The 23,066-nt window shown below is 48.5% G+C and overlaps 1 protein-coding gene across 1 annotated transcript; it reads left to right on the top strand.

The window, feature by feature from the left end:
• The first annotated feature begins 1,084 nt into the window (after positions 1-1,084).
• LOC119943406 (cathepsin W-like) lies at positions 1,085-23,063 on the top strand. The gene is given in 12 exon segments (XM_038764366.1): positions 1,085-1,165; positions 3,071-3,170; positions 16,012-16,125; positions 16,284-16,429; positions 18,142-18,241; positions 18,351-18,388; positions 18,390-18,432; positions 18,572-18,694; positions 19,702-19,766; positions 22,145-22,235; positions 22,333-22,391; positions 22,483-23,063. Coding segments are annotated over 12 exon segments (1,065 nt in total). The 3' UTR covers positions 22,588-23,063.
• Positions 23,064-23,066: the final 3 nt, after the last annotated feature.

The raw sequence follows: 23,066 nt of genomic DNA, 5'->3' as shown, positions 1-23,066 counted from the left end.
AGCACCTGTATATATGTATATGTTTGTACATATTTATTACTCTATTTATTTATTTTATTTGTACAAATTTATTCTATTGATTTTATTTTGTTAATATATTTTGTTTTGTTGCCTGTCTCCCCCTTCTAGACTGTGAGCCCGCTGTTGGGTAGGGACCGTCTCTAGATGTTGCTGACTTGGACTTCCCAAGCGCTTAGTCCAGTGCTCTGCACACAGTAAGCGCTCAATAAATAGGATTGAATGAATGTATATATGTATGTATTTATTACTCTATTTTATTTGTACGTATTTATTTTAATATGTTTTGTTTTGTTTCCTGTCTCCCCCTTCTAGACTGTGAGCCCGTACCTCGTTCTCGCCTGTCCCGCCATCAGCCCCCGGCCCACGTCTTCCCCCGGGCCTGGAATGCCCCCAATCCCTCTGCCCATCCGCCAAGCTAGCTCTCTTCCTCCCTTTAAGGCCCTGCTGAGAGCTCACCTCCTCCAGGAGGCCTTCCCAGACTGAGCCCCTTCCTTCCTCTCCCCCTCATCCCCCTCTCCATCCCCCCCATCTTACCTCCTTCCCTTCCCCACAGCACCTGTATATATGTATATATGTTTGTACATATTTATTACTCTATTTATTTATTTTACTTGTACATATCTATTCTATTTATTTTATTTTGTTGGTATGTTTGGTTTTGTTCTCCGTCTCCCCCTTTTAGACTGTGAGCCCACTGTTGGGTAGGGACCATCTCTATATGTTGCCAACTTGGACTTCCCAAGCGCTTAGTGCAGTGCTCTGCACACAGTAAGCGCTCAATAAATACTATTGATTGATTGATTGATTGATTACAGTCTCCAGAGGCTGCTGCGGGGAATTTCCGGGTGGTTGATCACCTTGTGTCCCACCCTCAGCCAGCCCCCTGGCCTTCATCTTCCACCTGGGAAAGTCTCTGCCTCTCTCCCCCCGCAATATTTCCTCTTGCTCTGGTGGGGAGGAGCCCTGTACCCCCTCTTCCTCTCCCCCCTCCGCCACCCCCGTCCTGTCTATGTGGTCGTTTCCTGCCCCTGGCAGCTCAGTCTGCCCGCTCCCGCCCTCCCTCATGGACCTGCTGGCCCTGCTGCTCCCCTGCCTCCTGGCCCAGCTGGGAGGGGTCGTCGCCATGGCCTCCCGGGGACCCCAGGTAAGCCTGGGGACCACATCCCCATCCTCATCCGCTGCCTGAGAAGCAGCGTGGCTCAGTGGAAAGAGCCCGGGCTTTGGAGTCAGAGGTCGTGGGTTCGAATCCTGGCTCTGCCCCAGGCCTGCCGTGTGACCTTAGGCAAGTCACTTACCTTCTCTGAGCCTCAGTTCCCTCATATGGAAAATGGGGATTAAAACTGTGAGCCCCACGTGGGACAACTTGATCACCTTGTACACCCCCCCCCAGCGCTTAGAACAGTGCTTTGCACATAGTAAGCGCTTAACAAATGCCATTATTATTATTATCCCCTCATCTCTGCCCCAACCTGCCTGGCCATTGGGGACGAAGATTCAAACCCTTGGGAGTCAGCCCCCAGCCCCTGCTTCCCTCCTGGGCTTCAAACGGGCACTCCCCGCTTTCCTCATGGGGGTCCCGCCTTGCCAGGGGGTGCGGAGAACCGGTCTGATCCTGATTCTCCCCCTAAATCAATCAATCAATCGTATTTATTGAGCACTTACTGTGTGCAGAGCACTGTACTAAGCGCTTGGGAAGTACAAGTTGGCAACATATAGAGACGGTCCCTACCCAACAGTGGACTCACAGTCTAAACCCCTCCTGCAATGTGGCAAAGTGGATACAACATGGATCTAAGAGTCAGAAGGTCATAAGTTAGCATGGCTCAGTGGAAAAAGCACGGGCTTTGGGGTCAGAGGTCATGGGTTCAAAACCCAGCTCTGCCATATGCCTGCTGTGTGACCTTGGGCAAGTCACTTAACTTCTCTGAGCCTCAGTTACCTCATCTGTAAAACGGGGATTAAGACTGTGAGCCCTATGTGGGACAACTTGATCATCTTGTATCCCCCCAGCGCTTAGAACAGTGCTTTGCACATAGTAAGCGTTTAACAAATGCCATTATTATTATTATTATTATAGGTTCTAATCCCAGCTCTGCCACTTGTCTGCTGTGTGTGAACTTGAGCAAGTCTCTTAATAATAATGGCATTTTTTATTAAGCGCTTACTATGTGCCAAGCACTGTACTAAGCGCTGGGGAGGTTACAAGGTGATCAGGTTGTCCCACTGGGGGCTCACAGTCTTCCTCTCCATTTTACAGATGAGGGAACGGAGGCCCAGAGAAGTGAAGTGACTTGCCCAAAGTCACCCAGCTGACAATTGGCAGAGCTGAGATTTGAACCCATGACCTCTGACTCCAAAGCCCGGGCTCTTTTCTACTGAGCCGCGAGAGGCACTTCTCTGTGCCTCAGTTACCTCATCTGTAAAATGGGGATTGAAACTGGGAGCCCTACATGGGACAGGCACTGCTTCCAACCCTATTTGCTTGTATCCGCCCTAGTGCTTAGTACAGTTACCTCATCTGTAAAATGGGGATTAAGACTGTGAGCACACACCCGATCACCCTATATCCCTCCCAGCGCTTAGAACAGTGCTTTGAACATAGTAAGCGCTTAACAAATACCATTATTGTTATTATACAGTGCCTGGCACACAGTAAGCACTTGACAAATGCCACCGTATATATGTATATATGTTTGTACATATTTATTACTCTATTTATTTATTTTACTTGTACATATCTATTCTATTTATTTTATTTTGTTAGTATGTTTGGTTTTGTTCTCTGTCTCCCCCTTTTAGACTGTGAGCCCACTGTTGGGTAGGGACTGTCTCTAGATGTTGCCAACTTGTACTTCCCAAGTGCTTAGTACAGTGCTCTGCACACAGTAAGCGCTCAATAAATACGATTGATGATGATGATGATTATTGCTCACCTTGTGGCTCACACTCTTTGCTCACCTTTAACGTTGGGATACGGACCCAGGAGTCCGGTCCCAGCTGCCCTCCATCCCTTCCCACCAAACCTTACCTTCTTCCATCTCCCTTCCAGGACCTCCATCCCAATCCTCCCCCCGCCACACGTCTGGAGCTGATGGAGAAATTCAAGGAATTCCAGAATTGCTACAATAAGAGCTACGAGGACCAAACAGGTACTGATGAGCCGCAGGGCCGCAATCGATCGTATTTACTGAGCGCTTACTGTTTGCCGAGTACTGTTTCTAGACTGTTGTTGGGTAGGAAGCGTCTCTATATGCTGCTGACTTGCGCTTCCCAAGCGCTTAGTACAGTGCTCTGCACGCAGTAAGCGTTCAATAAATACAATTGAATCATCATCATCAATCATATTTATTGAGTGCTTACTGTGTGCAGAGCACTGTACTAAGCGCTTGGGAAGTCCAAGTTGGCAACATATAGAGACAGTCCCTACCCAACAGTGGGCTCACAGTCTAAAAGGGGGAGACAGAGAACAAAACCAAACATACTAACAAAATAAAATAAATAGAATAGATATGGACAAGTAGAATAAATGAATAAAAAGAGTAATAAATATGTACAAACATATGTACATATATGCAGGTGCTGTGGGGAAGGGAAGGAGGTAAGATGGGGGGATGGAGAGGTGGACGAGGGGGAGAGGAAGGAAGGGGCTCAGTCTGGGAAGGCCTCCTGGAGGAGGTGAGCTCTCAGTAGGGCCTTGAAGGGAGGATTGAATTGAATGAATGAGTACGATAGAAAAATAGAACAGACATATCCTGCCCAAGATGAGTTTACAATCTAGGAATCTAGATCTACAGTCTACATTCTAGAGGCGAAAAGGATCCTTCCTTTCTTCAGGTCTCAGTCCCGGGCTCTGCAGACAGTCAGCAGCAGGGCCTAGCAGAGAGAGCCCGGCCTGGGAGACAGAGGAACTGGGTTCTAATCCCGCCTCTGCCACTTACCTTGAGAAGCAGCGTGTCTCAGGGGAAAGAGCCCGGGCTTTGGAGTCAGAGGTCACGGGTTCAAATCCCAACCCCTCCACCCGTCAGCTGTGTGACTTTGGGCAAGGCACTTCACTTCTCTGGGCCTCGGTTCCCTCATCTGGAAAATGGGGATTAAAACTGTGAGCCCCGCCCCCATGGGACAACCTGATCGCCTTGTAACCTCCCCAGCGCTTTGCACCTAGTAAACGCTTAACAAATACCATCAGCATCATGATGATTATCACCTGCTGTGAGACCTTGGGTGAAATTCAAACCCTTTTCAGCTGCCTCATCTGTTCTCCTTCCTACTTATGAGCCTCATGTGGGACAGGGACTATGTCCTATCATCATCATCATCATCAATCGTATTTATTGGGCACTTACTGTGTGCAGAGCACTGTACTAAGCGCTTGGGAAGTACAAGTTGGCAACATATAGAGACAGTCCCTACCCAACAGTGGGCTCACAGTCTAAAAGGGGGAGACAGAGAACAAAGCCAAACATACTAACAGAATAAAATAAATAGAATAGATATGTACAAGTAAAATAAATAGAGTAACACATATATACAAACATATATACATATATACAGGTGCAGTGGGGAAGGGAAGGAGGTAAGATGGGGGGGATGGTGAGGGGGACAAGGGGGAGAGGAAGGAAGGGGCTGATTGACGTGCACCTACTCCAGCACCTAGAATAGTGCTTGACACATAGTAAGCAGTTAACAAATACCATAAAAAAAGTAAGTGATCAATGAACATTCCCCCTCCCTGTCAATCAATCGTATTTGAGCACTTACTGTGTGCAGAGCACTGTACTAAGCGCTTGGGAAGTCCAAGTTGGCAACATCTAGAGACAGTCCCTACCCAACAGTGGGCTCACAGTCTAAAAGGGGGAGACAGAGAACAAAACCAAACATGCTAACAAAATAAAATAAATAGAACAGATATGTACAAGTAAAATAGAGTAATAAATATGTACAAACATACCTCCTTCCCCTCCCCACAGCACCTGTATATATGTTTGTACGTATTTATTACTCTATTTATTTTTTTTTTTATTTGTACATATTTATTCTAGTTATTTTATTTCGTTAATATGTTTTGTTTTGTTGTCTATCTCCCTCTTCTAGACCGTGAGCCCGCTGTTGGGTAGGGACCGTCTCTATCTGTTGCCAACTTGGACTTCCCAAGCGCTTAGTCCAGTGCTCTGCACACAGTAAGCACTCAATAAATATGATTGAATGAATGATCATTGATTGATTGAGGCTGCCCCCCACAAGCACAACTTGAGAACACTTTGAACCCCCTTCCTCCACCCCCACAACTCTCACTGGATGCCTCCAGTAGTGTGAACAAGGTGACTACGGTCCCGTGTCAGAACCCCGAGAGGTTGGGGAGGATGTGTGAAGGTGTGAAAGACAAACAGGAAGTGTCTGTTCTTCTCTTCTCCCCCTGCCCCCAAACATCTTCTTCTATTCGCTTTTCTTTCTATCTCCTTGATTCATTCAGTCAATCGTATTTATTGAGCGCTTACTGTGTGCAGAGCACTGGACTAAGCGCTTGGGAAGTACAAGTTGGCAACATATAGAGACGGTCCCTACCCAGTAGCGGGCTCACAGTCTAGAAGAGGGAGACAGACAACAGAACAAAACATATTAACAAAATAAAATAAATAGAATATGTACAAGTAAAATAAACAGAGTAATAAATACGTACAAACATATATACAATCATTCATTCAATCGTATTTATTGAGCGCTTACTGTGTGCAGAGCACTGGACTAATTGCTTGGGAAGTCCAAGTTGGCAACATCTACAGATGGTCTCTACCCACCGGCAGGCTCACAGTCTAGAAGGGGGAGACAGACAACAGAACAAAACATTAACAAAGTAAAACAAACAGAGTAATAAATACGTACAAACATATATACATTCATTCATTCAATCGTATTTTATTGAGCGCTTAACTGTGTGCAGAGCACTGGACTAAGATCTTGGGAAGTCCAAGTTGGCAACATCTAGAGACGGTCCCTATCCAACAGTGGGCTCGCAGTCTAAAAGGGGGAGACAGAGAACAAAACCAAACATACTAACAAAATAAAATAAATAGAATAGATATGTACAAGTAAAATAGAGTAATAAATACATACAAACATATATACATTCATTCATTCATTCATATTTATTGAGCGCTTACTGTGTGCAGACCACTGGACTAAGCGCTTGGGAAGTCCAAGTTGTCAACATATAGAGATGGTCCCTACCCAACAGCGGGCTCACAGTCTAGAAGGGGGAAACAGACAACAGAACAAAACATAGTAACAAAATAAAATAAATAGAATATGTACAAGTAAAATAGAGTAATAAATACGTACAAACATATATACATTCATTCATTCGATCGTATTTATTGAGCGCTTACTGTGCGCAGAGCACTGGACTAAGCGCTTGGGAAGTCCAAGTTGACAACATCTAGAGATGGGCCCTACCCATCAGCGGGCTCACAAGTCTAGAAGGGGGGGACGGACAACAAAACAAAACATATTAACAAAGACTTTGGTGGGCTGCCCTGGCCCACCCCCCTAGCCGTGACCCTCCCCGCTCCCCAAGCAGCTGTGACCCCTTTCTGAAGTCCTGGGGTTGAGGGGGTGGAAAAAGAAGGAGCGCTTAGAACAGTGTTTCACACATAGTGAGCGCTTAACAAATGCCATAATTATTATTATTATTATTATTATGAGAAGCAGTGTGGCTCAGTGGAAAGAGCTTCAAACAGTACTGTGCACATAGTAAGCGCTTAATAAATGCCATCATTATTATTATAAGAGCCCGGGCTTGGGAGTCAGAGGTCATGGGTTCTAATCCCGGCTCCGTCACTTGTCTGCTGTGTGACCTTGGGCGAGTCACTCATTCACTCAATCGTATTTATTGAGCGCTTACTGTGTGCAGAGCACTGTACTAAGAGCTTGTACTAAGTCACTTCTCTGTGCCTCAGTTCCCTCATCTGTAAAACGGGGATTGAGACTGTGGCACAACCTGATCACCTTGTAACTTCCCCAGCGCTTAGAACAGTGCTTTGCACAATAGTAAGCGCTTAATAAATGCAATCATTGTGCATATAGCTTTAATTCTATTTCTTCTGGTGATTTTGACACCTGTCTCCATGTTTTGTTTTGTTTGTCTCCCCCTTCTAGACTGTGGGCCCGTTGTTGGGTAGGGACCGTCTCTAGATGTTGCCAACTTGGACTTCCCAAGTGGTTAGTACAGCGCTCTGCACACAGTAAGCGCTCAGTAAATAGGATTGAATGAATGTATTCAGCCAGGGGAGAGGAACTGGAGAGGAAAGAGGCCAGCTGCCGGCAACTCTCACCTCTCACCCGCAACAAGCTGTGGAGATGACACAGGGGCGGTTGTGGAGATAGCAGTGGGGGTGGCTGTGAAGATTCATTCATTCACTCAATCGTATTTACTGAGCGCTTACTGTGTGCAGAGCACTGTACTAAGCGCTTGGGACGTACAAGTCGGTGACATCTAGAGACGGTCCCTACCCCACAACGGGCTCCCAGTCTAGAAGGGGGAGACAGGCAACCAAACAAAACATGGAGACAGGTGTCAAAATCATCAGAACAAATAGAATTAAAGCTAGATGCACATCACTAACAAAATAAATCATAAATATGTACAAGTAAAATAGAGTAATAAATCTTTACAAATATATATACAGGTGCTGTAACTTTCTGCAGACTGTGAGCCCACTGTTGGGTAGGGACCGTCTCTATATGTTGCCAACTTGGACTTCCTAAGCGCTTAGTACAGTCATCTGCACACAGTAAGCCCTCAATAAATACGATTGAGTGATATGTTTGTACGGACTTATTACTCGATTTATTTTACTTGTGCATATCTATTCTATTTATTTTATTTTGTTAATATGTTTGGTTTTGTTCTCTGTCTCCCCCTTCTAGACTGTGAGCCCACTGTCGGGTAGGGACCGTCTCTATATGTTGCCAACTTGTATTTCCCAAGCGCTTAGTACAGTGCTCTGCACACAGTAAGCGCCCAATAAATACGATTGATTGATTGATTGATTGATTGATTGGGGAGGGGAAGGAGGTAGGGCGGGAAGGATGGGGAGGAGGTGAGGAAAAAGCGGGGTGAAGATGGCAAAGGGGGCGGCTGTGAAGATGGAAGAGTGGCAGAGAGGGTGGCTGTTAGGTTCTCGGAGAGATCAAGGGGGGATGGACAGCCTTTGGAGGGAGAGGAGGCCAGCGTTTAGTACAGTGCCAGCACTTAGAACAGTGCTTCGCACATAGTAAGCGCTTAATAAATGCCATTATTATTATTATTATTATTATTACTTATTTCCAAGGTGGGGACCCAAGCTGAGAAATGTTGGAAGTGTGATTTTTGCCATCAGTCAGGCACCAAATCCCGACCAGTCCTATAATAATAATGGCATTTAGTAAGCGCTTACTATGTGCCAAGCACTCTTCTAAGCGCTGGGGAGGTACAGCGTGATCAGGTTGTCCCACGGGGGGGGGGCTCACAGTCTCAATCCCCATGTTCCAGATGAGGTCACTGAGGCCCAGAGAAGTGAAGCGACTTGCCCAAAGTCACCCAGCTGACAATTGGAGGAGGCGGGATTGGAACCCGTGACCTCCGACTCCAAAGCCCATGCTCTTTCCATTGACATCTCAACATCTTCTACGACATCTCCAGAATCTCCTCCGTCCTCTCCATCCAAACGGGCGCCACGCTTGTCCCATCCTGCCTCCATTACTTCATCGGCCTCCTCGCTGGCCTCCCCGCCTCCTGTCTCTCCCTGCTCATCCATACTTCCCTCTGTCGCCTGGATCATTTTTCTAAAACACAATTCCGCATAAATCTTCCCATTTCTTGGAAACCTCCAGATGTTATCCGTCCATGTCTGCATCAAAAAGAAACTCCCCACTGTCGGCTTTGAGGCACCCCGACGTCTCGCCCCCTCCAATCTCTCCTCACCCACCACCACCCACACGCTTCGCTTCTCTGACACCGATCATCTCACTGTGCCTCAGTCTCCCGACTTCTTGCTCACCCCTTCCTCCTGCCTGGAAATCCCTCCCACTTTATTCATAATAATAATGATTATGGGACTTGTAATAATAATAATAATAATGGGACTTATAATAATAATTATGGGAGTTGTAATAATAATAATAATAATAATACTTATGGGACTTATAATAATAATAATTATGGGACTTGTCAAATGCTTACTATTTGCCAAGCACTGGTCTGCGCGCTGAGAGAGACAAACGCTAAGCAGGCCGGTTACAGTCCCCATCCCACATTGGGCTCAGACTCTTAATCCCCATTTTTTTTACAGATGAGGCAACTGAGGCACGCGGAAGTTGCGACTTGCCTAAAGTCACACAGCAGACGAGGGGTGGAGTCAGGATTAGAACCCATGACCTTCTGACTCCTAAACCCATGCTCCGTGCTGCTCTCCCCCTTCAAAGCTCTACTTTAACCACATCTCCTCCAGGAAGCCTTATAATAATAATAATAATGGCATTTATTAGGCGCTTACTATGTGCAAAGCACTCTTCTAAGCGCTGGGGAGGTTACAAGGTGATCAGGTTGTCCCGGGTGGGGGCCTCACAGTCTTCATCCCCATTTTACAGATGAGGTAACTGAGGCACAGAGAAGTTAAGTGACTTGCCCAATCTTCACCCCCATTTTACAGATGAGGTAACTGAGGCCCAGAGAAGTTAAGTGACTTGCCCAAAGTCACACAGCTGACAATTGGCGTAGCCGGAATTTGAACCCATAACCTCTGACTCCAAAGCCCGGGCTCTTTCCACTGAGGCACGACTATGTGCCAAGCCCTGTTCTAAGCGCTGGGGGGGATACAAGGTAATCAGGTTGTCCCACAGTCTTCATCCCCATTTTACAGATGAGGGAACTGAGGCCCAGAGAAGTGAAGTGACTTGCCCAAAGTCACACAGCTGACAAGTGGCGGAGCTGGGATTTGAACCCACAACCTCTGACTCCAAAGTCCGGGCTTTTTCCACTGGGCCACGACTATGTGCCAAGCACTGTTCTAAGCACTGGGGGGGGGGGATACAAGGTAATCAGGTTGTCCCACGTGGGGCTCGCAGTCTTCATCCCCATTTTACAGATGAGGGAACTGAGGCCCAGAGAAGTGAAGTGACTTGACCAAAGTCACGCAGCTGACGATTGGCAGAGCCGGGATTTGAACCCATAACTCTCACCTCCCCATCCTATTTTCCCTTCTGCTTCGTTTGGACTTGAGACCACACCCACGAAACAGAGCGCAGGCTTTGGAGTCAGAGGTTGCGGGTTCAAATCCCGGCTCCGCCACTTGTCAGCTGTGTGACTCTGGGCAAGTCACTTCACTTCTCTGTGCCTCAGTTCCCTCATCTGTAAAATGGGGATGAAGACTGTGAGCCCCCTGTGGGACAACCTGATTGCCTTGTAACCTCCCCAGCGCTTAGAACAGTGCTTTGCACATAGTAAGCGCTTAATAAATGCCACCATCATCATCATTTAATTACTCCCGCCAGCTCCACAGCCCTATGTCCATACACTTATGTCTTAAACTTGTTGCTTCCCCTACCTGTAATTGATTTTAATATCTTTCTCCCCCTCTAAACTATAAACTCCTTTCATTAAATGGTAATCGTTAAGCCCTGCCCATTTGTCAAAAACTGGTCTAAACGCTGGGGTAGATAAATTCAAAATAATCAGGCTGGGCACAGCCCCTGACCCACATAGGACTCAAGTCTAAGTCACAGGGAAAAGAAATGAATCCCCATTTTACAGTTGAGTTAGCTGAGGCCCGGAGAAGTGAAGCGACTTTCATTCATTCAATCATATTTATTGAGCACTCAATGTGCGCTAAGCATTGTACTAAGAGCTTGGGAGAGTACAATGCAACAACAGACAGTCTCTGCCCAAATATATCTACCAACTTCATCATATCATGCTTCCTTGAGGGCAGAGATCATTCATTCATTCAATCAATCATATTTATTGAGCACTTACTGTGTGCTAAGCATTGCACTAAGAGCTTGGGAGATAAAATGCAACAACAGACAGTCTCTGTCCACAATATATCTACCAAATTCATCATATCATGCTTCCTTGAGGGCAGAGATCATTCATTCATTCAATCAATCATATTTATTGAGCACTCACTGTGTGCTAAGCATTGTACACAATGTATCTACCAACTTCATCATATCATGCTTCCTTGAGGGCAGAGATCATTCATTCATTCAATCAATCATATTTATTGAGCACTTACTGTGTGCTAAGCATTGCACTAAGAGCTTGGGAGATACAATGCAACAACAGACAGTCTCTGTCCACAATATATCTACCAACTTCATCATATCATGCTTCCTTGAGGGCAGAGATCATTCATTCATTCAATCAATCATATTTATTGAGCACTCACTGTGTGCTAAGCATTGTACTAAGAGCTTGGGAGAATACAATGCAACAACAGACAGTCTCTGTCCACAATATCTACCAACTTCATCATATCATGCTTCCTTGAGGGCAGAGATCATTCATTCATTCAATCAATCATATTTATCGAGCACTCACTATGTGCTAAACATTGTACTAAGAGCTTGGGAGAGTACAACGCAACAACAGACAGTCTCTGTCCACTATATATCTAACAACTTCATCATATCATGCTTCCTTGAGGGCAGAGATCATTCATTCATTCAATCAATCATCATATTTATTGAGCACTCACTGTGTGCTAAGCATTGTACACAATGTATCTACCAACTTCATCATATCATGCTTCCTTGAGGGCAGAGATCATTCATTCGTTCAATCAATCATATTTATTGAGCACTTACTGTGTGCTAAGCATTGCACTAAGAGCTTGGGAGAGTACAATGCAACAACAGACAGTCTCTGTCCACAATATATCTACCAACTTCATCATATCATGCTTCCTTGAGGGCAGAGATCATTCATTCATTCAATCAATCATATTTATTGAGCACTCACTGTGTGCTAAGCATTGTACTAAGAGCTTGGGAGAGTACAATGCAACAACAGACAGTCTCTGTCCACAATATCTACCAACTTCATCATATCATGCTTCCTTGAGGGCAGAGATCATTCATTCATTCAATCAATCATATTTATCGAGCACTCACTATGTGCTAAACATTGTACTAAGAGCTTGGGAGAGTACAATGCAACAACAGACAGTCTCTGTCCACTATATATCTAACAACTTCATCATATCATGCTTCCTTGAGGGCAGAGATCATTCATTCATTCAATCAATCATATTTATTGAGCACTCACTGTGTGCTAAGCATTGTACACAATGTATCTACCAACTTCATCATATCATGCTTCCTTGAGGGCAGAGATCATTCATTCGTTCAATCAATCATATTTATTGAGCACTCACTGTGTGCTAAGCATTGCACTAAGAGCTTGGGAGAGTACAATGCAACAACAGACAGTCTCTGCCCACAATATATCTACCAAATTCATCATATCATGCTTCCTTGAGGGCAGAGATCATTCATTCATTCAATCAATCATATTTATTGAGCACTCACTGTGTGCTAAGCATTGTACTAAGAACTTGGGACAGTACAATGCAACAACAAACAGACAGTCTCTGCCCACATTATATCTACCAACTTCATCATATCATGCTTCCTTGAGGGCAGAGATCATTCATTCATTCAATCAATCATATTTATTGAGCACTCACTGTGTGCTAAGCATTGTACTAAGAGCTTGGGAGAGTACAATGCAACAAGACAGTCTCTGTCCACAATATATCTACCAACTTCATCATATCATGCTTCCTTGAGGGCAGAGATCATTCATTCATTCAATCAATCATATTTATTGAGCACTCACTGTGTGCTAAGCATTGTACTAAGAGCTTGGGAGAGTACAATGCAACAACAAACAGACAGTCTCTGTCCACAATATATCTACCAACTTCATCATATCATGCTTCCTTGAGGGCAGAGATCATTCATTCGTTCAATCAATCATATTTATTGAGCACTCACTGTGTGCTAAGCATTGTACTAAGAGCTTGGGAGAGTACAATGCAACAACAGACAGTCTCTGTCCACTATATATCTAACAACTTCATCATATCATGCTTCCTTGAGGGCAGAGATCATTCATTCATTCAATCAATCATATTTATTGAGCACTCACTGTGTGCTAAGCATTGTACTAAGAGCTTGGGAGAGTACAATGCCACAACAGACAGTCTCTGTCCACAAGCATATCATGCTTCCTTGAGGGCAGAGATCATTCATTCGTTCAATCAATCATATTTATTGAGCACTCACTGTGTGCTAAGCATTGTACTAAGAGCTTGGGAGAGTACAATGCAACAACAGACAGTCTCTGTCCACAATATCTACCAACTTCATCATATCATGCTTCCTTGAGGGCAGAGATCATTCATTCATTCAATCAATCATATTTATCGAGCACTCACTATGTGCTAAACATTGTACTAAGAGCTTGGGAGAGTACAATGCAACAACAGACAGTCTCTGTCCACTATATATATAACAACTTCATCATATCATGCTTCCTTGAGGGCAGAGATCATTCATTCATTCAATCAATCATATTTATTGAGCACTCACTGTGTGCTAAGCATTGTACTAAGAGCTTGGGAGAGTACAATGCAACAACAGACAGTCTCTGTCCACAATATCTACCAACTTCATCATATCATGCTTCCTTGAGGGCAGAGATCATTCATTCATTCAATCAATCATATTTATCGAGCACTCACTATGTGCTAAACATTGTACTAAGAGCTTGGGAGAGTACAATGCAACAACAGACAGTCTCTGTCCACTATATATATAACAACTTCATCATATCATGCTTCCTTGAGGGCAGAGATCATTCATTCGTTCAATCAATCATATTTATTGAGCACTCACTGTGTGCTAAGCATTGTACACAATGTATCTACCAACTTCATCATATCATGCTTCCTTGAGGGCAGAGATCATTCATTCGTTCAATCAATCATATTTATTGAGCACTCACTGTGTGCTAAGCATTGTACTAAGAGCTTGGGAGAGTACAATGCAACAACAGACAGTCTCTGCCCACAATATATCTACCAAATTCATCATATCATGCTTCCTTGAGGGCAGAGATCATTCATTCATTCAATCAATCATATTTATTGAGCACTCACTGTGTGCTAAGCATTGTACTAAGAACTTGGGAGAGTACAATGCAACAACAATCAGACAGTCTGTCCACAATATATCTACCAACTTCATCATATCATGCTTCCTTGAGGGCAGAGATCATTCATTCATTCAATCAATCATATTTATTGAGCACTTACTGTGTGCTAAGCATTGTACTAAGAGCTTGGGAGAGTACAATGCAACAACAAACAGACAGTCTCTGTCCACAATATATCTACCAACTTCATCATATCATGCTTCCTTGAGGGCAGAGATCATTCATTCGTTCAATCAATCATATGTATTGAGCACTCACTGTGTGCTAAGCATTGTACTAAGAGCTTGGGAGCATACAATGCAACAACAAACAGTCTCTGTCCACAATATATCTACCAACTTCATCATATCATGCTTCCTTGAGGGCAGAGATCATTCATTCATTCAATCAGTCATATTTATTGAGCACTCACTGTGCGCTAAGCATTGTACTAAGAGCTTGGGAGAGTACAATGCCACAACAGACAGTCTCTGTCCACAATATATCTACCAACTTCATCATATCATGCTTCCTTGAGGCCAGAGATCATTCATTCATTCAATCCATCATAGTTATTGAGCACTCACATCCCCCCAGCGCTTAGAACGGTGCTTTGCACACAGTAAGTGCTTAACAAATGCCATTATTATAATATTATTATTATTACTAAGCGCTTGGAGAGTACAGTTCGGCACCAGAGACAATCCCTACCCACCAACGGGCTCGCAGTCTCGAAGGGGGGTGGCGGACAACAAAACAAAGCAAGTAGACAGGTGTCCATCCTCCCCGCTGAAGGCTCAGGGGTCTCCCAAGTAGGACCCCCCCCCCCCCCCCCCGCCCAACCCCCAGTCTGAAAACCTAGTGCCATTTTGTTCAATCAGTTGATGGTAGCCATTGGGCGCTTATCACGGGCTCAGCTCAATACTAAGTGCTTCTATATGTTGCCAACTTGTACTCCCCAAGCACTTAGTACAGTGCTCTGCACACAGTAAGCGCTCAATAAATACGATTGAATGAATGAATATATAGAGTGAGACTCTCTCAGTCTCTCCCACACTGAGCCCCCTTTGTCCTCTCTTCCTCCCTATGCCCCCCACCCTACCTCCTTCCCCGCCCCACAGCACCTATGTTTGTAGATTTATTATTCTTTATTTTACTTGTACATATTTACCACTCTATTTTGTTAATGATGTGCATCTAGCTTTATTTCTATTTATTCTGCTGACCTGACACCTGTCCATGTGTTGCGTTTTGTCGTCCGTCTCCCCCTCCTAGACCCGTTGGTGGGTAGGGACCGTCTCTAGATGTCGCCGACTTGTACTACCCAAGCGCTCAGTCCAGTGCTCTGCACACAGTAAGCGCTCAATAAATCCGATTGAATGAATGAATGAATGCTAAGAGCTTGGGAGAGTACAATGCAACAACAGACAGTCTCTGTCCATAATATCTCTACCAACTTCATCATATCATATTCTCCCAAGGGCTGAGTCCGTGTCCCGTGCGCAGTCTACGCTCAATAGACACCCCAGGTGGCTAGATTTCCCCCAATCATCTCCTCTCTGGCCCCATAAGCTTCGGCCCAGCCCTGGGCCGATCAATCAATCGTATTTATTGAGCGCTTACTGTGTGCAGAGCACTGGACTGAGCGCTTGGGAAGTCCAAGTTGGCAACATCTAGAGACGGTCCCTACCCAACAGTGGGCTCACAGTCTAGGAGACCAGGGGGATGTCGCCGCTCACTGCGGCTAATTCCCACAGAGCACGCGCGACGCTTTGAGATCTTTGTCCAGAACCTGGCCCGGGCCCGGAAGCTGCAGGAGGAGGACCAGGGCACGGCGGAGTTTGGGGTCACTCCCTTCAGTGATCTCTCGGGTACGTGCGTTCCCAGGGCCTGTCCTCCCCACTGACCCCCCCTCAGCCCCTCTGAAAGAAGGGGAGATGGGAAGACGGGGTGCAGGGGGAATGGGTGGGGGGCTCTCCGGCCCCACGGTCCCCGCCGGCCTCCCAGGACCCCTCTCCTGCCTCCCCAGAGGACGAGTTTCTCAGTCTTTACGCGTCCAGATTCAAGATGCCCCCCGGATGGGCAAATCAAACAGCCAGGGTCCCCAAGGGGCCTCTCCACAGGAGGACTTGTGATTGGAGGGATATAAAGGCCGTCACACCGGTCAAAAATCAGGTACTGACCCCTGGGCCCCAGGCCCTCCCCTTGACTCTGCCCCACTGGGACCTGTTATCATCCCCGACTTCACCCTGCTTAGAGAATCAATCAATCGTATTTATTGAGCGCTTACTGTGTGCAGAGCACTGCACTAAGCGCTTGGGAAGTACAAGTTGGCAACATAGAGAGACAGTCCCTACCCAACAGTGGGCTCACAGTCTAAAAGGGGGAGACAGAGAACAAAACCAAACACACTAACAAAATAAAATAGAATAGATATGTACAAGTAAAATAAATACAGTAATAAATATGTACAAACGTATATACAGGTGCTGTGGGGAAGGGAAAGAGGTAAGATGGGGGGATGGAGGGGGGGACGAGGGGGAGAGGAAGGAAGGGGCTGAGTGTGGGTAGGCCTCCTGGAGGAGGTGAGCTCTCAGTAGGGCCTTGAAGGGAGGAAGAGAGCGAGCTTGGCGGATGGGCAGAGGGAGGCCATTCCGGGCCCGGGGGGATGACGTGGGCCGGGGGTCGATGGCGGGACAGGCGAGAATGAGGTACGGTGAGGAGATTAGCGGCAGAGGAGCGGAGGGTGCGGGCTGGGCTGTAGGAGGGGGCGAGGTGATGGACAGCCTTGAAGCCCAGGGTTAGGAGTTTCTGCCTGATGCGCAGATTGATTGGTAGAAGCAGTGTGGCTCAGTGGAAAGAGCCCGGGCTTTGGAGTCAGAGGTCATAGGTTCAAATCCCGGCTCCGCCACTTGTCAGCCGTATGACTTTGGGCCAGTCACTTCCCTTCCCTGTGCCTCGGTGACCTCATCTGGAAAATGGGGATTAAGACTGTGAGCCCCCCGTGGGACAACCCGATCACCTTGTAATCTCCCCAGCGCTTAGAACAGCGCTTTGCACATAGTAAGCGCTTAATAAATGCATTATTATTATTATTATTATCCTCACCTCCAGGAGCCTCTGGCTGCCCCAGATTCTCATCATCATCGTCAATCGTATTTATTGAGAGCTTACTGTGTGCAGAGCACCGTACTAAGCGCTTATCGGAAGAACATGGATTCCAATCCTGGCTCCGCCACTGGTCTACTATATGACCCTGGGCAAATCACTCCACCTCTCCATACCTCAGTTATCTCATCTACAAAACGGGGATTGAGACTGTGAGCCCCACATGGGACAGAGCCTGTGTCAAACCTGACTTACCTGTATCCCCCCCGAGCCCAAAACGGAGCCTGGCACACAGTAAGCAGAACGCCACCCCACCTGATGGCCTGATATCTACCCAATGCTTAGCACAGGGCTTGGCACCTAATAGACCCTTTATCGATCCCTCCCACACATACACACTGGGCCTCCACCCTCTTTGGACGCTTTGCCCCATTTTAACGGTGGCCGAAGGCCCAGACCGGGCGGCCGGGGGATGGCGACGGGGACCGTACCCGTTGTTGGGTGGGGACCGTCTCTATATGTTGCCAACTTGTACTTCCCAAGCGCTTAGTACAGTGCTCTGCACACAGTAAGCGCTCAATAAATACGATTGATTGATTGATTGACTGTGGGCTGGGATCGCGTCTGCCGATTCCGTCGCATTGGCCTCTCCCAAGCTCTTTATCCAACGCTCTGCACCCACAGTCAGAGTCCGGTAAATCCCACTGACGGATTGACCGGAGAGTGGAGGTAAGTGCTGGGGACTTGGGCGGCCCCCCCAATCCTGCTGTTCTCCCCAGGGATCCTGCCGCTCCTGTTGGGCCTTCGCCGCCGTCGGCAATGTGGAGTCCCTGTGGCACCTCAGGACTGGCAACCAACTCGTCTCCCTCTCGGTGCAAGGTAGCCCCCCGGGGGGACGTGGCCGCCACACTGGGGGAGGACACCCCAGCCCAACGTGGGGAGAGTCCCCCCCGTCCCTGCGGACCTTCTTCTTCTTCTTCTTCTGCAGAGCTTTTGGACTGCGGTCGATGTGGGAACGGTTGCATGGGGGGGCCACACCTGGGACGCCTTCCTCACCGTCCTCAGCAACAGTGAGTCCCGGCGGCATCCGCGACGGCCCCGTCCGCCTCCTGCCCAGAGCCCAGACCCTCCTTCCTCCTCCCCTCCCAGCTCCCGGGAATGGGGAGGACCCTTTGAGGGATGGGGGTGAGCCGCATCTCCTGCTCCCAGGTGGCCTGGCCAGCGAGGAGGACTACCCCTACGAGGCCCGGGTCAAGCGCGGCAGATGCCGAGCCAAGAAGTCCAGGGCTGCTTGGATCTTCGACTTCCTCATACTGCCCCGTGATGAGCAGTGTGAGACTCCCAGGGGCTATCGGGGGTGGGAGGTGCCGGCCCTTCTGGGGTCCACTCGAACGGGAATCCCACCGGATACCCCCCGGGCTTCCGGTTGGCTCCCCAGGGGCTGGGGAAACTGGGAAAAAGGAGGCCCAGAGCGGCTACGCTCACACAGGAGAGGGAAGTTTCTGTATCCCTGGGAGGCAGGGACTGTGTTCGCTCTGCTTGCCTGGCCTCTACCCAAGCGCTTAGCACAACGCTTGGCCTATTCTGAGCTGCTATCACGTTAATCCAATAATTTATCGTGTCCCACCTTGATGACTTTGTCAGCCTCCTTGCTGACCTCTCCGCCTCCTGTCTCTCCCCACTCCAGTCCATACTTCACCCTGCTGCCCAGATCACTTTCTACAAAAACGTTCAGGCCGTGTTTCCCCACTGAAGAACCTCCACTGGTTGCCCATCCACCTCTGCCTCAAACAGAAACCCCTCACCGCTGACTTTAAAGCCGTCAATCCCCTTGCAACCCAGCCCACGCGCTTCCCTTCTCTAGCGCTCATCTTTTCCCGGCACCTCCATCTCGTCTGCGGATCTTTTGCATGCCCACATCCGGCCTCCCTCCTCAGATCCGGCAACGACTCACCCCGACTTCAAAGCCTTTTTGGAGGCCCATCTCCTCCAGGAGGGCTTCCCTGACTAAGCCCTCTTTTCCTTTTCTTCAACTCCCTTCTGCCTTGACTGGCTCCCTTCATCCCTCCAGGCCCACAGCTCTTGGGTCCCTGTCTGTCAGCTCTCGACTGCTATTAGTGTCTGTCTCCCCCTCTAGACTGTAAGCTCGTTGTAGGCGGGGAATGTGTCTGCTTGTTGTCATATCGTAGTCTCCCAAGCGCTTAGCACAGTGCTCTGCAGTCGGCACTCAGTAAATACGATCGAATCGAATGAATGAGCGGTGACCGTCGGTCCCTCAGGTTGAGGGGGCGGGTGCCGCGGTCATAAGAAACCCCACCGTCCCCCGCCCACCCTTGCAGACATGGCCCAACACCTGGCTGACAACGGACCCATCGCCGTAAGCATCAACATGGCACAGCTGCAGGTGAGGCTGAGGGCTTTTTGACACTGTATGTTAAGCCCTTACTAGGTGCCAGGCGCTGTTCTAACCTCTGGTATAGATTCAAGCTCATCAAGTTGGGCACCTGTCCCACGGGGGGCTCACCGTCTTCACCCCCATTTTCCAGATGAGGAAAATTTAGTTCATTCAATCATATTAAGCACTGACCGTGTGCAGAGCACTGTACTCAGCGCTTGGGAAAGTCCAACAATAGTGACATCCCCTGCCCATAACAAACTCACACTCTGGAGGCGGACGTCAGTCCAAATAAATAAAATTACGGCTATATACGGAAGTGCTGCGGGGCTGGGAGGAGGGGGCAGAGCAAAGGGAGCAAGTTGGGGAGAGGCAGAAGGGAGAGGGAGATGAGGAAAAATGGGGTTTAGTCAGGGAAGGCCTCTTGGAGGAGATGGGCCTGGTGTTGGACTGCTTTAAAGTCAATGGCGAGGAGTCTGTTTGCTCTGGAGGTGGCTAGGCAACCGCTGGAGATTTTTGAGGAGGGGGGGTGACGTGTCCTGAACGTTTCTGTAGAAAGGTGGTCCAGGTAGCGGAGTGAAGTATGGACTGGAGTGGGGAGAGACAGGAGGTTGGGAGGTCAAAAAGGAGGCTGATGCAGTAATCTAGGAGGGATAGGACGAGGGACCGTATTAATGCAGTAGCAGTTTGGATGGAGAGGAAAGGGCAGATTTTAGCGATGTTGTGAAGGTGGAACCGACAGGATTTGCTGACAGATTGAATATGTGGGTCGATTTTTTTTTTTCTCTGTATCCCCCTTTTAGACTGTGAGCCCAATGTTGGGTAGGGACTGTCTCTATATGTTGCCAATTTGTACTTCCCAAGTGCTTAGTACAGTGCTCTGCACATAGTAAGTGCTCAATAAATATGATTGATTGATTGATTGAATGAGAGACAGGAGTCAAGGATAACGCCAAGGTTACGGACTTGTGCTACGGGAAGGATGGCGGTGCCGTCTACAGTGATGGGAAAGTCAGGGAGAGGACCGAGTCTGGATGGAGCTCTGTTTTGGACATGTTAAGTTTGAGGTAACGGGAGGACATCCCAGTAGAGATATCTTGCAGGAGGCAGGAGATGTCAGGGGAGGAGATGTAGATTTGGGTATCAGCCTCATAGAGATGATAGTTGAAGCCACGGAATGAGTTCTTCAAGGGAGTGGGTGTAGATGGAGAATCGAAGGGGACCCAGAACTGAACCGTGAGGGACCCCCAGTTTGGGGGTGGGAGGCAGAGGAGGAGCCCGTGAATGAGACAGAGAATCAGCGGCCAGAGAGACAGGAGGAGAACCAGGACAGGACAGAGTCAGTGAGCCAAGGTTGGATAACGTTTCCAGGAGAAGGGGGTGGTCGAAAGCATCCTTTTAGACTGTGAGCCCACTGTTGGGTAGGGACTGTCTCTATATGTTGTCAATTTGTACTTCCCAAGCGCTTAGTACAGTGCTCTGCACATAGTAAGCGCTCAATAAATACGATTGATGATGATGATGATGATCGAAGGCAGCTGAGAGGTCGAGAAGGATTAGGATGGAGTAGAGGCCGCTGGATTATCACTGGTGACCTTTGAGAGGGCAGTTTCTGTGGAGCCAAGGGGACGGAAGCCAGATCGGAGGGGGTCCGGGAGAGAATCGGAGGAGAGGAATATGAGACAGCGGGTGCAGATGACTCGCTCAAGGAGTCTGGAAATGGTAGGGGGGAGGCGGGATGATAACCGGAGGGAGCCGTGAGGTCAAGGGAGGGTTTTTTAGAGACATGAGCATGTTTGAAGGCAGTGAGGAAGAAGCCAGTGGAGAGTGAACGGTTGAAGATGGCTGTTAGGGAGGCAAGGAGGGAGGGGGCGAGAGTTTTGAAAAGGTGTGAAGAAATGGGGTCCAATGCACATGTGGAGGAGGTGGCAGGAAATCTCCTCTAGAGATACTGCTGGGAAGGAGTGGGAAAGTTGAAGAGGGGGACGGAAGGCGGAGGGACTGAGGAGGGGCAGGGGCGATTTTAGGGCACTCATACCTAACGGTGTCTACTTTCCTAATTAAGTAAATGGCTAGATCATTGGGGGCAAGGGATGGAGGGGGCGGGGGGACAGGGGGCCTGAGGAGGGAGTTAAATGTCTGAAACAGCTGGCGAAGTGACTCGTGTAAGGTCACACAGCCAACACATGGTGGAGTCGGGATTAGAACCCAGGTCCTTGGCCTCCCAGGCGTGGGATCTTCCCATTAGGCCATGCTGTTTCTCATTCAGCCCACCTTTGGGGGTGGGAGGAGGGGGAGCGGGGACGGTGCCGGGAGCCCTTGTCTTTTGTACAAAGACAGTGTTCGACGCAATTCAGCTCCTCCCCGCCCCGGAACTTTTTCTCCAGCTCTACGTCAGAGGAGTTCTGCATCCGACCCGCTCTAACTGTGAACCCGATTTACTAAACCACTGTGTCCTGGCGGTGGGCTTTGGCTTCAGTGAGTTGGGGAAGAGTCGGGGGATTGGGGGAGGAGGGGGCCCCGAGGCTGGGGGTCAGCACCGCAGCCCCCAGCCTCCCTCTTCCTCCGGCCCTAGGTAATGGTTCCTCTCACTGGATCCTGAAGAATTCTTGGGGCCCAGAATGGGGAGAAGAGGTGAGCTGGGCTTGGAGGCGGGGAAATGAGGGATGGGGGCTTGGGAGCTGGGGGTTCCCCTCAGACTGGTCCTCACCTCCTCTCCCATCAGGGCTATTTCCGGCTGCATCATGGGAGCAATGCCTGTGGGATTGCCAAGTATCCCATCACTGCCGTGGTCAAAGGTCATGCGTCTTACAGCTCCTGCCCACTGTGAGACTGTCGGCCCCGTCCACCACCCGTTGGCCTGTATTCCCTAAGCCCCCCACCGTCCCTCTCCCCTGCGGCTCCAATAGAGGCCACCCCCGCTCTTGACCCTCCCCAAACAATCCCAAGTCCCAGCCCGTCCATGGAGCGACCTGGAAGAAGCCTGATGGGCGAAGATGGCTGGTCTGGGCCACTCCCCCGACCCCTCTGGTTGCCCAGCAGCTGGCTTACAGCTTTGTCCCCCTGCCCACTTTCCTCACACCTCCTCCTCCCCTCCGTCCGGACCCCCGGCCACCCGCTTAAGGCTGCATCTCCCTGCCCGTTCCCCCGGCATCTGCCCTCCGTTTCCCTCCGGCTCCCCTACCCCCATTATAGTTAGGGCTGAGTCTCCCTGTCCCCCTCCCTCCGCATACACACCTCTCCCTCTCACTCTTCTGTCCCCAGCTGAAGCCTGGGTGTCCCCTCAGTCCACTGAGGAGCAGGACCCGC

Source organism: Tachyglossus aculeatus, chromosome 22 (genome assembly GCF_015852505.1).
Source record: "Tachyglossus aculeatus isolate mTacAcu1 chromosome 22, mTacAcu1.pri, whole genome shotgun sequence".
Classification (NCBI taxonomy): Eukaryota; Metazoa; Chordata; class Mammalia; order Monotremata; family Tachyglossidae; genus Tachyglossus; species Tachyglossus aculeatus.
Note: the sequence above shows the minus strand (reverse complement) of the source record. Positions and strands in the feature narration are given on the sequence as shown.